The sequence below is a fragment of the Cricetulus griseus genome, chromosome 5 (genome assembly GCF_003668045.3).
Source record: "Cricetulus griseus strain 17A/GY chromosome 5, alternate assembly CriGri-PICRH-1.0, whole genome shotgun sequence".
Classification (NCBI taxonomy): domain Eukaryota; kingdom Metazoa; phylum Chordata; class Mammalia; order Rodentia; family Cricetidae; genus Cricetulus; species Cricetulus griseus.
In genome coordinates this window covers 124,782,629-124,799,609 of record NC_048598.1, presented here as the reverse complement: position 1 = coordinate 124,799,609, position 16,981 = coordinate 124,782,629, and the positions used below count along the sequence as shown (strand labels likewise).

General features: G+C 41.6%; 1 protein-coding gene across 3 annotated transcripts; it reads right to left on the bottom strand.

Moving 5' to 3' along the window:
* Positions 1-473: 473 nt before the first annotated feature.
* Atp6v1d (ATPase H+ transporting V1 subunit D) lies at positions 474-16,874 on the bottom strand. Of its 3 annotated transcripts, none has more exons than XM_027418354.2 (9): positions 16,666-16,862; positions 12,179-12,296; positions 8,516-8,595; positions 7,224-7,291; positions 6,216-6,260; positions 4,362-4,465; positions 3,841-3,907; positions 2,465-2,543; positions 474-1,082 (listed from the first exon to the last, which is right to left on the bottom strand). In XM_027418354.2, the coding sequence occupies exons 1-9, from the start codon at positions 16,704-16,706 to the stop codon at positions 941-943; spliced, it is 744 nt and encodes a 247-aa protein (XP_027274155.1). In that variant the 5' UTR covers positions 16,707-16,862; the 3' UTR covers positions 474-940. The 3 variants fall into 3 exon arrangements, 2 of the variants coding, with proteins under 2 accessions (XP_027274155.1, XP_027274156.1); XR_003485940.2 differs by having other exon boundaries at positions 1,062-1,082; positions 3,744-3,907; positions 16,666-16,873; XM_027418355.2 differs by lacking the exon at positions 474-1,082 and having other exon boundaries at positions 2,462-2,543; positions 3,744-3,907; positions 16,666-16,874.
* Between the last annotated feature and the right edge of the window lie 107 nt (positions 16,875-16,981).

Genomic DNA, 16,981 nt, shown 5'->3' with positions numbered 1-16,981 from the left:
GGTCACCATTGTATTGTTAATTAACACTAGGCTGTTACTGTTTACCATGGCCTAAGGTGATATGCCTCCTAATTTGCATCTGTATGTGCCTAAGCATCTGAATAGGCCCTCACCTGGGCAGAGGAGCTAGAGGTATGAGTAACTTGGGAGGACAGGTTAGGAGCCAAGGGGCGAGCGGCCAGGACAGCGAGAAAACAAAGAGAGAAATGGCTGCCTCGTAGTATTAGCAGGATGGTTAAGAAACACCAGAAAAGATGACTAATAAAGAAATGACTCCAGTTCCACAACATGGAACTGAGAGCTCTCTGAAGATGACAAGATGCCTGTGTTTGGTCTTTATCGCCATTGGGTTCCGCGAAGCTTCCAGGTCCACACACCCCCACTCAGGTAGAACCTCATGGACTAAGGCTGAGATATGCTGGGTCACGACAAGGCATAATCACCATTCTTAGTAAAAAGAAAGAGAAACAACATGTTTTTAAAATCGTTTTACTCTGTTCATAAGTCACATTTAAATGGGCAGAACTGCTTCCATTACAGACAGACTTAGCGTGCAAAGAAAAATAGATGTAGAGCTGCGACCACAGTAACACAACAGTGGCTGCACAGTGCCATGGTTTGCAAGTGGGTAGGACAAAAGCTGCACCAGCAGTTGGCTGAAACCACGAATGTGTGTAAGTACCAGTGAAGCTACTGTAAATAGAATCCTAAGACGCTTTCACAGAGGAAATTATGTAAGTTACTGGGCAAGTTTTACACATCTCATTCAACTGTGATAACTGGTTGCTGAATCACAATGCAGGAGAAATAGTCTTACAGGACATCCCGATAAATCTTAAAGCCAGGGAATTCTTATGCCAAAATAAATAGCCACATATACCGAACCTATACACTGGGTTAACACGGAGCTGGTGCTGGGTCTGAGGGAGCAAAGGGGCCGTTACTCGAACAGCAGGTCCTCGTCCTTCTCCTCAGCCAGCAGGTTGGCAGGCTCCATCACTTCTCCAGCTGCTCTCCGATACTCCAACTCCTTCTCGAATTTTTCCTTGATAATCTTTTTCTTCTCCTGTATTTTCTTTAACCTGCAAGAAGGGGACTTTGAAAATGCTGTTTTCAGTTCAAAGGAACTGAATGTCTTCAGGATTTGTAACTAGGCAATAAACATGGGACAATTAGAATCTGACTTTCATTTTCTGTCATCTTAAAATGTTTGAGGGAAATAGCTATTAATATCTGATTGCAGATACCCTAGACTACATTGAATAAAACTTGAAATCCATCCTGTAATGGTACAGATTCTGGATCACTACAACCCTGAAAATGAATGGTAACTACAATTCTATGTCACACTGAGCTGTTTCAAGATCTGAGACCAGCCTGCTGCCCTGAACGTTCCTCTCACCTACCCACCCTCCACTTATGCAAACTTAGTTTAGTATTTACCCCACCGCTCTAAATCTTCACAAACAAGCTGTGGGCGTCGTTTTTCTCACCACATAATGTGCAGTGTGATTCATTAATTGGGAATGCCCAAGTATTCAATGTGCAGTGTGTGGCTTGCTCGATTCATTTCTCATCTCAGGTTTTATGTAGGAGACACTCAACTCCTTTTGTTTTAAAGAATAATCTTACTAGTTTTTCTAAAAGGCATAAATTTTTGATGGTGCCATGTTTGATCTATGTGCAAAACATGATACGGATCTCCACCACCTTTGGAAATACGGTTGCCCCACTCTGCCGTGGATATGCTCTGAGACCTGAAGATCTGAAACCAAGTTTGCATAGTATGCTTCTTCGTACATAGTCTACCCTTAGTAGAAGGGAAGTGTGATTAAAAATTGGTAAAGTTTAACTTAAAAATTAAGTACAGTAAGGGATTAGCGTTTTTGTTTTAAGTCAAAAATTTTCACCTCTTAAGGAAAACACAGCCTCTGTGAATACAAGAACCACAGTAATGTGACAGCTGACAGCTGCTCTGATGACAACTACCAAGTGATTGACAGCAGGTAGTGTACAGGGTGGTTATGTTAGCTGAAATAATGCTTCATCTAATAAATAGCATAGCACCTTGATGTCTCATGACACTTGGAAGAGCATCCAATTGAAAATCTACATACTTGGTCTTTAATTTCTCATGTAACATTTTTGGACTGTAACTGTTAACCAAGATAAACTCAAATGGAAGATCAAAATGCAGGAAAAGGGGACAGCTGTTATTTCTTCTTTCAGTTTGATGTTCTCAGAGTATATGTTTTGATATAGCCCAGGCTAGCTTTCAGCTTACAGTCTTGTCTTCTGAGTTCTGAGATTATAAGCAAGCACCACATGCCCAATATTAATTTCTTGTTTTTATTCAACAGAATAAAATAAACCGCTTATGCAAGTGCATTAGTCACTGAGCAAACCCAGATTGTAGTGTATGGGGAAAACAAAAACAAAACCATTAAGTGCCAATTCAACAAACCTATAGAATTCTTCTCGCTCTCTCTCATCCAGCTCTGTGATAATATAGGCAAGGGTGCGTTCAATCCGGGGAATGATAACTAGAGTTTAAAAATATACATATGTGAGAACTTAAATGCCCTTTCAAAAAACTACCAGTATTTAGCTGTACAGTAATTATTTTCTAATTGTAGAAATAACATACACTTAATGCAGAGAACTTGGAAAATAAAAAACACAAAAAATTAAAATCAGATGTAGTCCAGCCAAATAAAATTACCTTGAAATTATTTTGGTATGTACCCTTCCAGTATCTTTTCTACATACAGATACCAATAGTGGGCCAAAACAGATGTAACACTGGATACTAAGTATACCTGAACAAGTAACAATAAGTCACAGGCATTAGCTTAAATACACTAAAATACCATGGCTAAAAACTGAGAGGAAGAGCCAGGCAGTGGTGGAACACACCTTTAATCCCAGTGCTCGGGAGGTAGAGGCAGGCGGATCTCGAGGCCAGCCTGGTCTACAAAGTGAGTTCCAGGATAGGCTCCAAAGACACACAGAGAAACTTTGTCTCAGAGAGAGAGAGAGAAAGATAGAGAAATGCTGTGACCATTATATATGTCACTCCGCTCTCTGCTTTACATATCAGTGTTCCTATCGTCCTCCTGTAATGTGAGCTCTCTGAAGTTGAGAACTATTATCCTTACCCATTTTGTTTTGATGGAAGTTCAATGAAACAAAGACTGACACTAAAAAGCAGACAAGAACTGTGTTTCTGGGGTAATGGTGTAGCTCAGTGGTACAGTATTTGCCAAGCCTGCTCTGAGGCACCACCAAGTAACATGCCATCTGTATTTTCAGGTGGCATAATACTATCAGGGCATCAACTGAAGGACTAAGGACTTTCTTTGCTTCGGTTCTTGTTCCTCTCTTACCTAAGGCTAAATAAACATTTCTTTCAAAGAAACTGAGTTCTTCAGCCAAGAACATTGTTAACATAGTTGTATTTTTAAAATAATGGGATAAAAGAAAATAAACGTAGTAAAATGAGACAATAGCCTAAAGGAGAGATTTAAAGATTTAATGTGTTAAAAAACAAAACAATCACTCATCCAATGGACAGAACTTAAGAAAGCACTAAGGCTCCTAAGGAATAGAACTTCTACTTTGCTAACTGCATGAACGACGGGAGGTGTATGGCATTCTGACCTGGTACTCCCTCAGGGTGCATCTCTGTGCTTTCTCACTGACGGACACATTTGTCTCTCCACTGTGGCAGGGGAACATCTCACCTCTCAATCTGGAGTGCTGGGCCTGAGTCCTGGCAGCTGTCTAACAAGTGGACGGGGCGGGGGAGGAACAAAGAGCTTCCCAGCAGCTTTGACTCACCATGCTCAATGGCATTTACACGCCTGTTCGTTATCTTAATGGCTTCATCCAGAGTAACAAAGGAAGTCTAAAATAAAAGGACAAATTAATGACAAGCGCACATCTCCATGATCAGTCACGCCTGTTCACTTGACCCCACTCAGACTGCACTCATAAAAAACATTTGGGAACCCAGAAACAATTAACTCTTTTTCAGCCTGCCTTAGAAACAGAAAATGCACATGCGATTTCTATAGAGCTAATGCAGTTTCTACAGAGAAGCATTCACTCATAATGAACCACATACACATACACATAAAGGAACCATGTCACAGCACTCCTTGGAGTGGAGCACCACGTATGCACTTTACTAATAAAGAGCAAAGACAGATGAGCTGAAGCCGCTGGCCACTTCAGAAGTCAGATGTTTAGGCTTGTTTCACACAAAGGGTCATCTGAGTTGAGTGTGCTCCAACACAAGCCCCAATGTTGCCCACGTGACTGTGAGAAGCCAAGCTGGAGAGCTCCCTGTTGCAACACACCTGCAGTGAAGCTAGCTCCACCAGTAGTTCCACTGCTTTGGCATAATTCCTCTTCAGTTTGGCCAGCTGTTCCCCACCTCTAGCTAAACCAGTCAATTCATAACCTGAAAGAGCCATGAGACAACATTTTTAATTAGGGAGTAAATAATCCTCTATGAATTCCCAAAAGGAAGATGATTCAGAATAATACAAACATGGAAAAACAAATTCACTAACTCCTATTAAATGCAAATGCCAAACACAAAATACCCATTCCAGGTTAACATGAGCAGACCAAGGTAACAACTGCATTAAGTCTAGCTTGGTGAACCAATGAGTTTATTGGGCTTATATTATAATGTATGAGTTAAGTATGGAAATATGATGACCCCAAAAGGTGCCTCACAGAAAAGTCTCCTCCTAGCATGGTTAACATCCCCATAGCCGAGCCCCCCCACCTTTAGCTAGTCTTTTATGTTCTATATATTCTAGCACCTCCAGAGACCATGTGCAGCTACAAAAGAAATGAATGAAGGGCTGATTAGAATCTCAGCTAAGGATCTCATGACCTACCTTCTCTTCTAAGGAAGGTTAATGAGCCCATCTTAAGGGTCTCTTGCAGGTCACCACAGAGTCTCTGACTGACATTGGAATGGCTGCATGCTTAGATGACAACATTCTATTGAAGGAACTGGCTTCCCTTTTGGCAGCCATAACAGCTGAACATGTGCTTCTATGACCTTGACCTAGTCACTAGAAAGTCAGATGCCTGTCTCGTGACAAGGAGCCAATCAGAAGTCAGCTGGTGGCGCTATGCTTTACGACCCTGGGTGTGCTTTACGGACAAGCGCACAGCAATGACGTAGAGAGCATAGCAACCACCCTGGGAGGGCCTATGGGCCATAACAACCAGTTGACCAATCAACACAGGGCAAGCCCTCCAAGCCTGGAGGCACACCAATCGTGAGCCTGTGCATACCCCTAGACACTCCCCTTACGCTGCCCTATAAAGATCTATGCGCAGCAGCTTCAAGCCATCTTTTCTAGCTGTCCGCCATGGCGGGTGAGTGAAAGACCAGAGCTAACATGGGGTTAGCTCGTTAAATTACAATAAAGCCTCGTGCAGTTTGCAGCAAGCTCTCGAATCCGCCTGGTGATTGGGGTGACCGCGAACATGGCTTGGGACCCCGAATACTTGAGTTTTCGGGGATCTAACACTATAACATACTAAACAGAACTTGGGTATTTACAAGGCTACTAGAGTAACTGTAAGGAGAGAAGAGAGAAGTAAACACACTAGACGAGCCTTTACCACAGAGCTATACCATTAGCCCTAGAGGGGAAAGTTAACCACTTCACAGCTTGACAAATTAGCTAACAGTAGTCAATGTCATTAGTACAAGGAAAGTTTCTGTACAGATGACTATTCCTTTATGTGACCCACAATTAACATTCTGTACATTTCAGTGAAAAAGTTCATGAACCAATGAATTATAAGTGGCAGAAAAATATTTTTATATGGAAAAAGGTTAACTATTTCACTCTGAGAAGACTAAACAAGTGTTAACTATCCTCACAAATGCTGCCAAATTAAGAAAGGAAGAATTTCAAAAAAGCTTGGAGCTAGCTAAAACTATCTAGAAAGATCCAGCATTCAGAATGCATCATAGGATGTAAGGTTTTATTCTACTTTTAAAAGACACAAACCAGAAATGATAAACAATCCATGATGAGTACAGTTTAAGCAAAGAGATAACACAGATGTCTAGTTAGTGAATTGGTAATAAAAGACAAAGCCTCATATTTTTAAATAGCAAGTGACTAACAACTGTATTTCTCAGTTACAAGCATATATCTTAAGATAGTCACACTTACTATCAGTTCCTTCATGGTAATGTTCAAACACTGGTAGGGTAACACCTGTTAAATGAAAATAATGAAGATGTATATGTGGATTCACAAATTGGATGTGAAGTACTTGTTTTCCTTTTCTTGGATGGACTCTGGCTCTTCAGGAACAGCCTATGTAGCTCAGGCAGGCTTGCTCTTCCTTCCTTCCTTCCTTCCTTCCTTCCTTCCTTCCTTCCTTCCTTCCTTCCTTCCCTCCTTCCTTCCTTCCTTCCTTCCTTCTTTCCTTCCTCCCTCCCTCTCCCTCCCCCCACCTCTCTCTCTCTTTAAGACAAGGTTTCACTATGTAGACCAGGCTGGCCTGGAACTTACAGATCAGTCTCCTAAGTGTCAAATACTAAAAGAATCAAGAAATTAAGTTTGGAACTGTAAATGGCTTCAAATGAAAACAGCTGACCTGAACAAGGGGGAGCTCATAATCTCCAGACTGACAGCTGGGAAACCAGCATAGGACTGAACCAAGCCCCCTGAACATGGGTGTCAGTTAGGAGGCCTAGGCAGTCTATGGGGCCTCTGGTAGTGAAAAGTGTTTATCCCTAGAGCACAAATGGACTTTTGGGAGCCCATTCCCCGTAGAGGGATACTCTCTCAGCCTAGAAATGGGGGGGGGGGTAGTCTCTGCCCCAAATGATGTGACAAGACTTTGATCCCCCAGGGAAGACCTCACCCACCCTGGGAAGCAGAAGGGGGATGGGATAGGAGGTTGTTGGGGGGCAGGGGAGGATGGGAGGGAGAGGAAGCTAGGATTGATATGTAAAATAAGATTGCTTCTAATTTAAAGAACTCTAGAAGGAAAAAAAAAGAACTTGTCTTCAAGAGTTTCCTTCTACTCAAAAGACAAATTATCCTGATTACTAGACAAGTTCGTTGCTAAGGTCTTAACATGCCATCAAGTGTCCTTGTTTAAGAGAAATTGGGACATTAGCTGTAAAATGTCACCTTTACCCCGAAGGGACTCTCAGGTCTGTCAGTTACCTGCTACATTATCTTTCTTTGCTCGGATCTTCACTTGTGCTTTATTTACATTTTGGATAACTGTGGTGCTGGGGGGAAAAAAAAAGAAAAAAAAGAGCATTTATTTAGTCTTGTTTGCAGAAATAAATCTACAGGGGCCTACTGGATAGTTTCAGCATTGAAAGTAGGAGGAAAAAGTCACATCAGTGCCAGCAGAGACCCTCAGAGAGTACAGAACAACAGCTAAATCACTAGCCATAGGACAACCAAGTTTAAAGTATGTGGACAGCTTGTGCTTTCAATCAGCAAGCAGACATGTGACTTCAGAGGCTGTATTCCTAGCAGAAAACTCAAGAAAAGTCATTCCTTCTAGGTTTGCTGTGCAGTTGGCTAAGCTGCTGTTAAGTCTTTATCCTACTCTTCTGAAGCCATCCAACTCACCATCTGTTACCAAAAACAGTATTTCCCCATAACCACATAAAATACACTCTACTAATGGTCCCCTTCTGCTGGGAAAGTAAGAACAACCGATGACATTATCCTACCAGCGCTGACAGACAGTAAGACCTGCCACTCAACTGGCCTCATGGACCTCAGGTGTAAGGCCTTCCTGGCAGAAAAAGCTCCTACAGGAAAAGCTCCTACAGGAAGGAGGGCCCATGTCATTAGACGAAAACTAAGAAGTCCAGAAAACAACTTCCACTTCTGTTCCTAACTAACCATGTACCCCCAGAAACACTTTCACTCAAAATGGGAGTAACACCACTTATCTAAGAGTTACCTAGAGAATCTTGAGGGAATAAATGGGCATAATCCATTTACAAACCAGAATTCGTGCTTTGTCAAGCTATAGTGACATGATAAAAGCCAAAAAGCTCTCAATTTTGAATACTGGATTTCATTCTCAAAAAATATAAATCCTAGAAATAAAAATAAGTGTGCATGAAAATGTTCACAGCTCATTCCCTCTGATTTCAAAAATCTAGCATTCAACTCAAATATCTGGTGCAAGAAGAAAAGGTCAATACATTGTAAGACTTCTTAAGAGTATAAACCTGTGAAACAGAAAAACTGTCTAGGACACAATGTTAAATGAAAATGGACTTCAAAATGTCAAGTATTCTGTGCTGGCCACTTATAAAAAAACACTTGGCAGGTAATAATGCGGTAGGGTTAAGGTTACAATGTTAAAAGTATTCCTATTACTGTATTTTTTTCTTTACTATTCAGACATTTTTAAATTACAATGTTATGAAATTATGAATTTGAAAGCACTGTGCATTTTTTTCAAACACCCTGTTCAGTCATCTTACCTGAAGTCGCCTGCTGTGAACTTGGCCTCAGCCAATGAAAAGGCAGCTTCTCTCATCACTTCACCCATCAGCATTTTAGTCTGAGAAAGCATAAACCAACAACAAAATCATACCATAATTTAGTTCCTTTAATGGTCAGTATTTTATATAAAGAATCAGCATCAAAATTGACTTAATAATGAGAAAATATAAAGTTCAAATTTTGAACAGTTTTGGTCATGGTCCTGATAATGTTACAAAACCATGAACTTAAAATAAACTCACTGACAAACAGAAACTGAACCTAGTGAGACTCGATTATTCTAGAGTTAAGTCCATGCTGATTTGCTCAAATTAACCTTCTAAATTCTCTTGAGTTCAAAACTCCATTGACATACAGACTCTAGAATAGATGTGATGCTTGGGAATAGCCAATAATTTTTATTTTTTAAATAGAAGAGAAACTGGGTCATATGGGTAGGAAATTAACTGAACAAATTTTAAAAATCTGTTAAAATAAGGAAGCATGTCTGGTGTGGGACAGTTAACAGAACAGAGTATTCAGAAACAAGCCCAGGTCTACGTGAGAATTTATTATAATAAAAAGACTATTAAACTGTCCATCCATTCACAAAATGACAAATTCCTACCTTACAACATTCCTCCACCAAAAAAGACCCATCCCTAAAAAGATTGTCAATTCATATTCAACAGGCCATCTCTCTCTCTCTCTCTCTCTCTCTCTCTCTCTCTCTCTCTCTCTCGTGTGTGTGTGTGTGTGTGTGTGTGTGCGCGCGTGCGCACGCGCGCGATGTATGTGTAGAAGGGCACTGGATGTGTGTATGTGTGTGTCTCAGATTAATGTGTAGAAGGGTACTGGTTGTCCTGCTCTATGACTCTCAACCTTATTCCCTTAAGACAGAGTCTCTTCTCATTGAAAGTGGAGCCAGGCTGGCAACCAGCAAGCCCCAGTGGTCCTCTGCCCACCCCCACCCCAATTTATCCACCATGGAGTTACAGGCTCATGAGATCACACCTAGTTTTTTATGTGGATTCTAGGCATTTAAACTCAGGTCCTCTGGCCTCTTCCGGCATGCACATACCTACACATAATTCAAACTAATAAAAATCAGTCTTAAAGCTCTATGAGCAAGGTGTGGTGGAATACACCTGTAATCCCAGCACCTAAGAGGTAGATCGATAAGAAGATAGTTTAAAAATCATCCTTCATTATACAGCAGTTTGAGATCAGTCCAGGTTACATGAAACTGCTGCAAGAAAACCAAAACAAATTTAAAACAAAATAAAAAAATTATAAGCCAGGTGTTATGCACCTATAGTCAAAATTATTCAGAAGATTAAGTCCAGAGTGTTGCTTGAGCCCATGAATTTATGGGCAAATTGCACAAAAATGTAAGAGTCTCTCTCAAATTAAATAAGTAGTTATAAAGTAATAAAACAATATTTTCCCAGCCCTTTTCAGCCTTATATAATTTAGATCTATAAGGAGTCCTAGGCACAGTGGTTCACAATGAATCCCAATGCTGAAAGACTGAGGCAGGAGGGCTGAAGTAACAGCCAGCCTGTAAGTGAGACCATGTCTAAAAACAGGAGTGATGAGGAGAGACAGAGGACCAAACTTCCTATTTAACAAAATAAAAATTAAGGATTTTTAGCTGTTTTTTTTTTATTATTTTAATTCAAGAACAGGAGGTATAGTTCAGTGGAAGAGCACTTGCCTAGCAACTGTAAGTCCATAGGTTCTAATCTAAGAGAGTCAAGAGATCTCAATTGTCCTTTAGTTTACAGATATGAAGAAAATATTCTTAGTGTTTTATGCATTTGCCAGAATGTATAATGATCTTTTTCAAATGAAAGGGGAAGAAATTCAACAAGAGAATCAAATTATCAGTGTATATGAAAAGCTGTACAAGCTCTCACATAACTGAAGCACAAACTGAAGATAACAACTTTAGCACAACAAATAAAAACATCTTTAATGCCCAGTTAGGAAGGATTTAAGAAAACAAGCCCTCCTGTACATCATTTACAGCATTAAGATCTTGGCAGTTACCTATAAAGAATTTCAATGACTACATCCTTGGAAGAAATTATTGTCTGGAAAAGAAGTTAACATATACACACAAAGGATTTAAGTACTTATTCCTCCCAAGGCATTGTCAAGACTAAACATTGGATGACAGCCACATCATTATTCCATTATCCACAAAAAGACCACAGGTGTTATAAAGAATAAGACAGATTCATGGACTGCTATATAAAGCTGTCTGTGTTGTGTCATGGCATGGAGGGGGCAAGCAAAAAATACTACAGAAGTTAGTACTACTGCGATTTTAAAAGACTATGTGTATACATATTAATACCCTGGGCATATGCTTTACAAACACTGGGGCCAGAGAGACAGCGCGGTGGATAAAAAAGCCAGTCTGCTATATATCAAAAGTTCTAGGCCAGTTAGAATTACATAGTAAAATCCTGCCCCAGGGGGGAAAAAAAAGGGAGACAGTGGTACACATCTGTGATCCCAGCTACAAGAATTGTCTGGTCAGCCAGTCTGGAGTATACAGGTCAGCCGTAGATACCAGGAGACACTGCCTCGACAAGATGGAAGGCAAGAATCAACTCCTCATGCTGTCCTCTGACCTCCACAATGCGCTGTGGCAGGTTGCATGTGCACGCACGAACACACGTGTAAACTACGATAAACAAATTCATGTTTAGAAAGTATCAGGGAAGAAACTAACTCGGGGAAGTAAGAGGTAAGACTGCTGGAGGCAAGAAAAGACCTAGCAAAAGAATCTTTAGTTTCGAGAATGATTCTGTATTGTTTATACACTATTGCCCAAGATAACCACTGACTAGAACCTACTATGTGCTGGCACTATTTCAGGCACTGGAAATAGAGTACTGAAAAGACCAAGTCCTTACTCTCTGGAAATTAAATTTTCTAGTAGGAGTAAAACCATCAAGTAAGAAAAGACCAGGCAGTAGTCTGTACTAGCATAAGAATAAAAGAAGATGTGACCCAAGTAAAAACAGTAGTCACTTAACATTGGATATCAGCAGTGGCCTCTCTGAAGACATCAGAATGACCAGAGAAGCCAGTCAAAAGAAGTTCTAGGGGGCCAGATATGTCTTATGCCTATAATCCCAGCACTGAGAGACGGAAGAACTGCCATGAGCTCAAGACCATCCTGGCCTACAGAGTAAGACCCTATCTCAATTTTAAAAGGACTAAGAGAAAAGCATTGTAGTCACAGAACACAAGGAAAGAACCTGAGGGGGCATTAGGAAGAGCACTCTACGTGAGATCAAAGAGGCAAGTGGCTCTGTAGACATGTGACAGAGTTAGATGTTATAATGAACTCTTTGCAACTTAAATCCCTGTGTGGACGCATGCCAGCAGTTCTCTATTACTATGCCTATTATAAAGGGTTATTATTTCTGATAGGCGAAAACTTGATTTAAACAATGTAAAGAAAGAACAGGAGGTAGATATTTACCTCAAATGGTAAGATGGGTATTTAGCATACATAAGGCATTATGCCCAATCCGAGAGGGGGGGGGAGGGAGTGGAGGGAGAAAAACTTTAAGTGCCAAAGGCCATGCTTGATTTTCCCTAGACGTAAATAGATATCCTGTTCTAAGCAAAGTTTATCCTACCTCTATTATTTTCTTCAGGATCTGTCGAAATCGAAGAGTTAAGGCATCAGATTTTTTCTTCAGGAGGTTTCGACCAGTCTGTGCTCCTTTTAACCGAGCTTTCATGATGGTCTGTGCCCTACAAAAACAAAGAAAACGCATTTATTGTTAACATTTAAAAGACACAAAAATACCTCCACAGCAGATTTATGTGCTGTCTTACAAGAACAAAGAAACGAATGTTTTTGTTCAAGTGAAAATAACAGACCTACCTACAAGAGACCAGAAATGGCTTTCTTTGAGAAATGAGGTTTCGAGAAAAACCTCATGATCTTACTTTTCTACTACTGTATTTTATGGTACATTCTACACCTTATCCACAATGATGCATTATATTTCTATTACTGGCATGGTGTTAAAGTGCTTCCCTGTTATAAACCAAGGCCCTGTTATCAGCTGATTATTAACTTTTTAAATGTGTCCAGTAACAAATGCAAATATACGACCTGTAAGTGGCAAGCTAACCTTGGAGTGAAGCCTCCTAAACTTAGTGCATTTTTTTCCTCACCAGACGTTCTAACCCCGAAGTAAAAGTAGCAGCCTAAAATGATACTGCTGTTTTAGTTGTCACATGACAGATAAAATTTAATAGTGAAAAGGTGTTTGGGTAATGTCTCAACAGATTGCTCAGCCCAAACACTAGGCAAAATAGCATGCATGTATCAATGAATCTGTGGGCAAATCCTCTGATTACTAAAAACTTTCACTAAGAGGTTAAAGTAACTGGTAATTAATTCTACAAATGGAAAAAAAAAAAAAAAAAAACTTCGACTTTAACTTTAGGAAAGTGGGACTCAGAAAAGTAGAGCAATTTCCCCACAGTTACTCACTGAAGAACAGGCAGGCAGGAATCTGAACCAGATTTGATTCCAGAACCTGCCCAAGACTCAAAAGAAGGCTCCAACCTCAGTTTACCAGACCCCCCATTCCACACTGGCTCCCCTGAAAGATGCTAAATTGCAGCACCAGAACAGTTCTCCATCTGAAAGGTAGTTAGCAGTGGGTGGTTGCAGAGACTGGTCTCACCAGAGGCCTAATCCAATGAAGCTGCTTCAGTTTCCAGCCTGAACAAGAGCCATCCACACCAATGTGTACACTGAACATTCTGCACTGTTGACACTAAATACCAGAATTGAGATTCAAGATGGGGTGAAGGACTGACTGGGAAGATGAGTCAGTGTGTAAGAGCACGTGCTCTTCAAGCATAAGGAACCAGTGCCCAGGTAGACAGCCGGGCAAGTCTGCATGTGCCTGTAACCCCAGCAGAGACAGACAGATCCGAAGAGCTCCCTGATTAGCCAGTCTAGTCCAAACCACAAGCTTTCCAGGGAGACTGTCTCAACACAAAGTGGGGAAAGCAATAGAAGACATAAGACATCCTGTTCTGACCTCCACACACCCACACCCAAACCCCCACACCCACACCCCCCACCCCCCCCCACACACACACACACACACACGGAGGGGGGAGAGAAAGTTGGACACGATTTAGGTTGATTGTAGCACTACAGATACCTACAAATTTGGAGCTCATAGATGAACTGACTAATAAACTAAAACTTGAGTTCACTCTAGATGTCTGTACTTCTGTGAATAGGAAGTTTTCAGTTACTGAGCTTCAAGAGCAAATGAGCTGAATATGAAGTAGTGAATGCCTGTAATCCCAGCACTTGAGGGGTAGAGGCAAGAAGACTAGAAGTTGAAGGTCAGCCTGGGATATATACATAGTGAGTTAGAGGCCAGCCTAGGATACATAAGGCTATCCCACAAAAAAAATAAAGAAAAAGAAAAAGAAAAAGAAAGGGAAGAAGAGGGAAAAAAGGGTGACTTGTCCGAACATTTACAAGAACCTAGACTTTACCTGACTTTTATTAACTCTAAGTTTTTGTGCCTTTTTTTTTCCCCCAGCTTGAGACAGGGTCTCATTTATCCCAGGCTGGTTTTGAATTCATGACCGTGACTCTGCTTCTTGAATGTTGGCCTTAAAGCATAAGCCACCATGCCCAGTTTTATGTGGTACTAGTGGCTGAAAGCCAGGACATTGTGCATTTTGGCCAAGTGCTCTACCATCTGAGCCACATCCCTAGGCCTTTTGGGCCTCCTTTGTTTCCACCTAAATTTGTTTCATTTTCTCTAGTGATACCTGAATGAAAGCAACATTCCACAGACAACAGCACCAAATGTATGCAAATAGAGTCACAATCAGTACTGTGTGATCTAGCCTAGAGCTGTTAAGCCTGTTCCTTTCTGTTACAGAGCTGCTCAGCCTTAGAAGAAAAGAACAAAGAAACAAGAAGTATGACCTTCAGCTAAAATAGTGACTTTGTCTCCTGCTGAATCAAACACATCTCACTGTATGACAAATAACCTGCTGTCAAGCTGTGGAAAAAATATTTACTTCCTACACCCGACTTCCTCTAGACCAGCTGAATGTTCTCAAATAACAGTTTTCACCCTCACACAACTATCCTTTTTCTTGCCTAAGCCCAAAGAAGCTCCTAGTCCTAAATTAAAAGTTCCAAAGTGATAATAAAAACGCATCAGCATTATGAATAGTGATTAAATATGGCCAGACATTATTTGAAAGAGTGAGACCACTGACAGCAAGGCAAAAAAAACAAAAAAACAAAAAAAAGTGAGCTCCATTCTGGTACATGAAGATATGCCTGGGTGTTTTAAAGAAGATGAAAAATGAAAATCACTAAGATTGGTGAGTCTACCCCTGACTGGGTCAGCTGCATCTGCTTGATGACAGACAAATTAGGATTCTAGTCTCCCACAGAGACACAGAGACATCATCCTTCTGGTCCATTGCCTTTCAAAGAAGGGTTCTCTTAGGTCCCTGACACATGATTTATACAAAATATATATCCAATTGGATATACCCATTAATATATGTTCTGTGGAAGAGAGGTCTAGGATCAGGTGTTAGCTGACACAAGTATTTACTTGTGTCAGCTTTGAGTTTTGTTTGCCTCAGGCAGCAATGGTTAATTTTACTTTTGAGGAGTTGGAGGATTCAACCCAGGGCCTTGTGTGTGCTAGGCAAGAACTCTGCCACTGGTTTCTAGAAGCCATGTTGGTGTCTCAGTAAAGCTTACATTACATGTTGAGTTTGGAAATCACCCCCTAGGGAAGTCTGGATCTTTATCTGTTTCACAGGCCTTGCATTTCTCCACAACTAGCCCATTTGTACAGTTAGTACAATCTGCCATTTCAAAGTCAGTGAGGTGAAGGCTAAAAGGGTTTTTAAAAAAATTATTAAAGCCAGGCGTTAGTGGTGCATGCCTTTAATCACAGCACTTGGGAGGCAGAGGCAAGCAGATCTCTGTGAGTTTGAGGAAAGCCTTGTCTACAGAGCGAGTTCCAGGATAACCTGCAAAGCAATACAGAGAAACCCTGTCTCAAAAAAAAAAAAAACCAAAATAATAATAATAATTAAAAGTCTTTCACTCATTCAGAACTACACATGCCCTGGCAGAGACAGAAATTCAGTCTAAGGTTTAAATATAACTAAAGAGTCTTCGGAGTCTGTGAGGAGGAAAGAAAAAGGATGAGGAAAACATTACAGTGTCACACACATACCCCACCCACCCCAATACAGAAGCTCAATGAAAAGACCTATAGATCAGAGTAAAAACTGACTTCCTTTTTCAGAAACAAGAGAACACAAATAAGAACAATCTGTAAGTTATTATGCATATTTGAGGAAAACTTCAAAATTTCCTTTACAAACGCCATTTTCCCCTGACAAAGCTGTCAGACCAAAACAGAAAGGCAGCCTGCAACTGAGCTGATCCCAAGGCGGGGATTCAAGGAACATTTCTGTGGACCTCCTATGCATTTAAAGATGCCTCCCTCATCCAGGAGATAGCTCATAGATTGGTGGGAGAGAAGATCCCACCACACAAATATCCGATTGACAACGTCTTGAGTGACACTGCTAGAGGTAGAAAAGAATACAGTTATCACGAGGTTGAAGGGGTGCTTCGGGAGCGCGGGTCTGTCTGTTCCCACGGCAGGTGACATTGGACGGGATCCAAGATTAAAACCGACAGCTGTGCTAGGTCGACTCATACAATGCCACTTCGGCTTAGGGGCTGTCTATACGCTTCCATTCCGTCTGACAGCTTTGGTCAAAACCACCTTTGCTTCTCCGTCTCCCCTCAGCACTGTGAGGCAAAGATGGTGATGACTCAGTTATGTAAACTGTGTGTGGGGAAAATGAGGAAAGCCCAGCAGGCGGACCCTCTTTCGTTTGGACTGGAACCACACTTTCCCCAGTCTGTTCCCTCAGGAGGAGCAGACGAGGGGGCAGAAGGACCCTGGGGGAAGCTCTTGAGCGGCCCAGAAAGCAGGGAAGCTCGCTGGCGGCCGAGGGCTCGCAGGGATGCGCTCCGGGAAGGTGTTCCTGACCCTGGAGCCACTTGTCCTATTCTTTCACTTACATTCGCGACGGGAAGATTTCAATCCGGTCTTTGCCCGACATCCTAACGGTGACTGTTCGGCTCGGGCCCCCAGCCGAGCAATCGTGACTGCAACACCGCCAGAACTGGCTACCACAGCGTCCTCCACCACGGGAGTCAGCTGACGGTGTCACTTGACCCTCTCGCGTTGCTAAGAGGCTACGGAATACCGGTCCCTACTTCCGGTTCCTACTGCGAGAGGACTGAGAGGGAGGAGAGGGCTGGACGCGAGGGACGCCCGGATGTGGAGGCGCGCACAGCCCGGAATTCCGGGTCCCTCCACAGCCCCTCCCGCCGG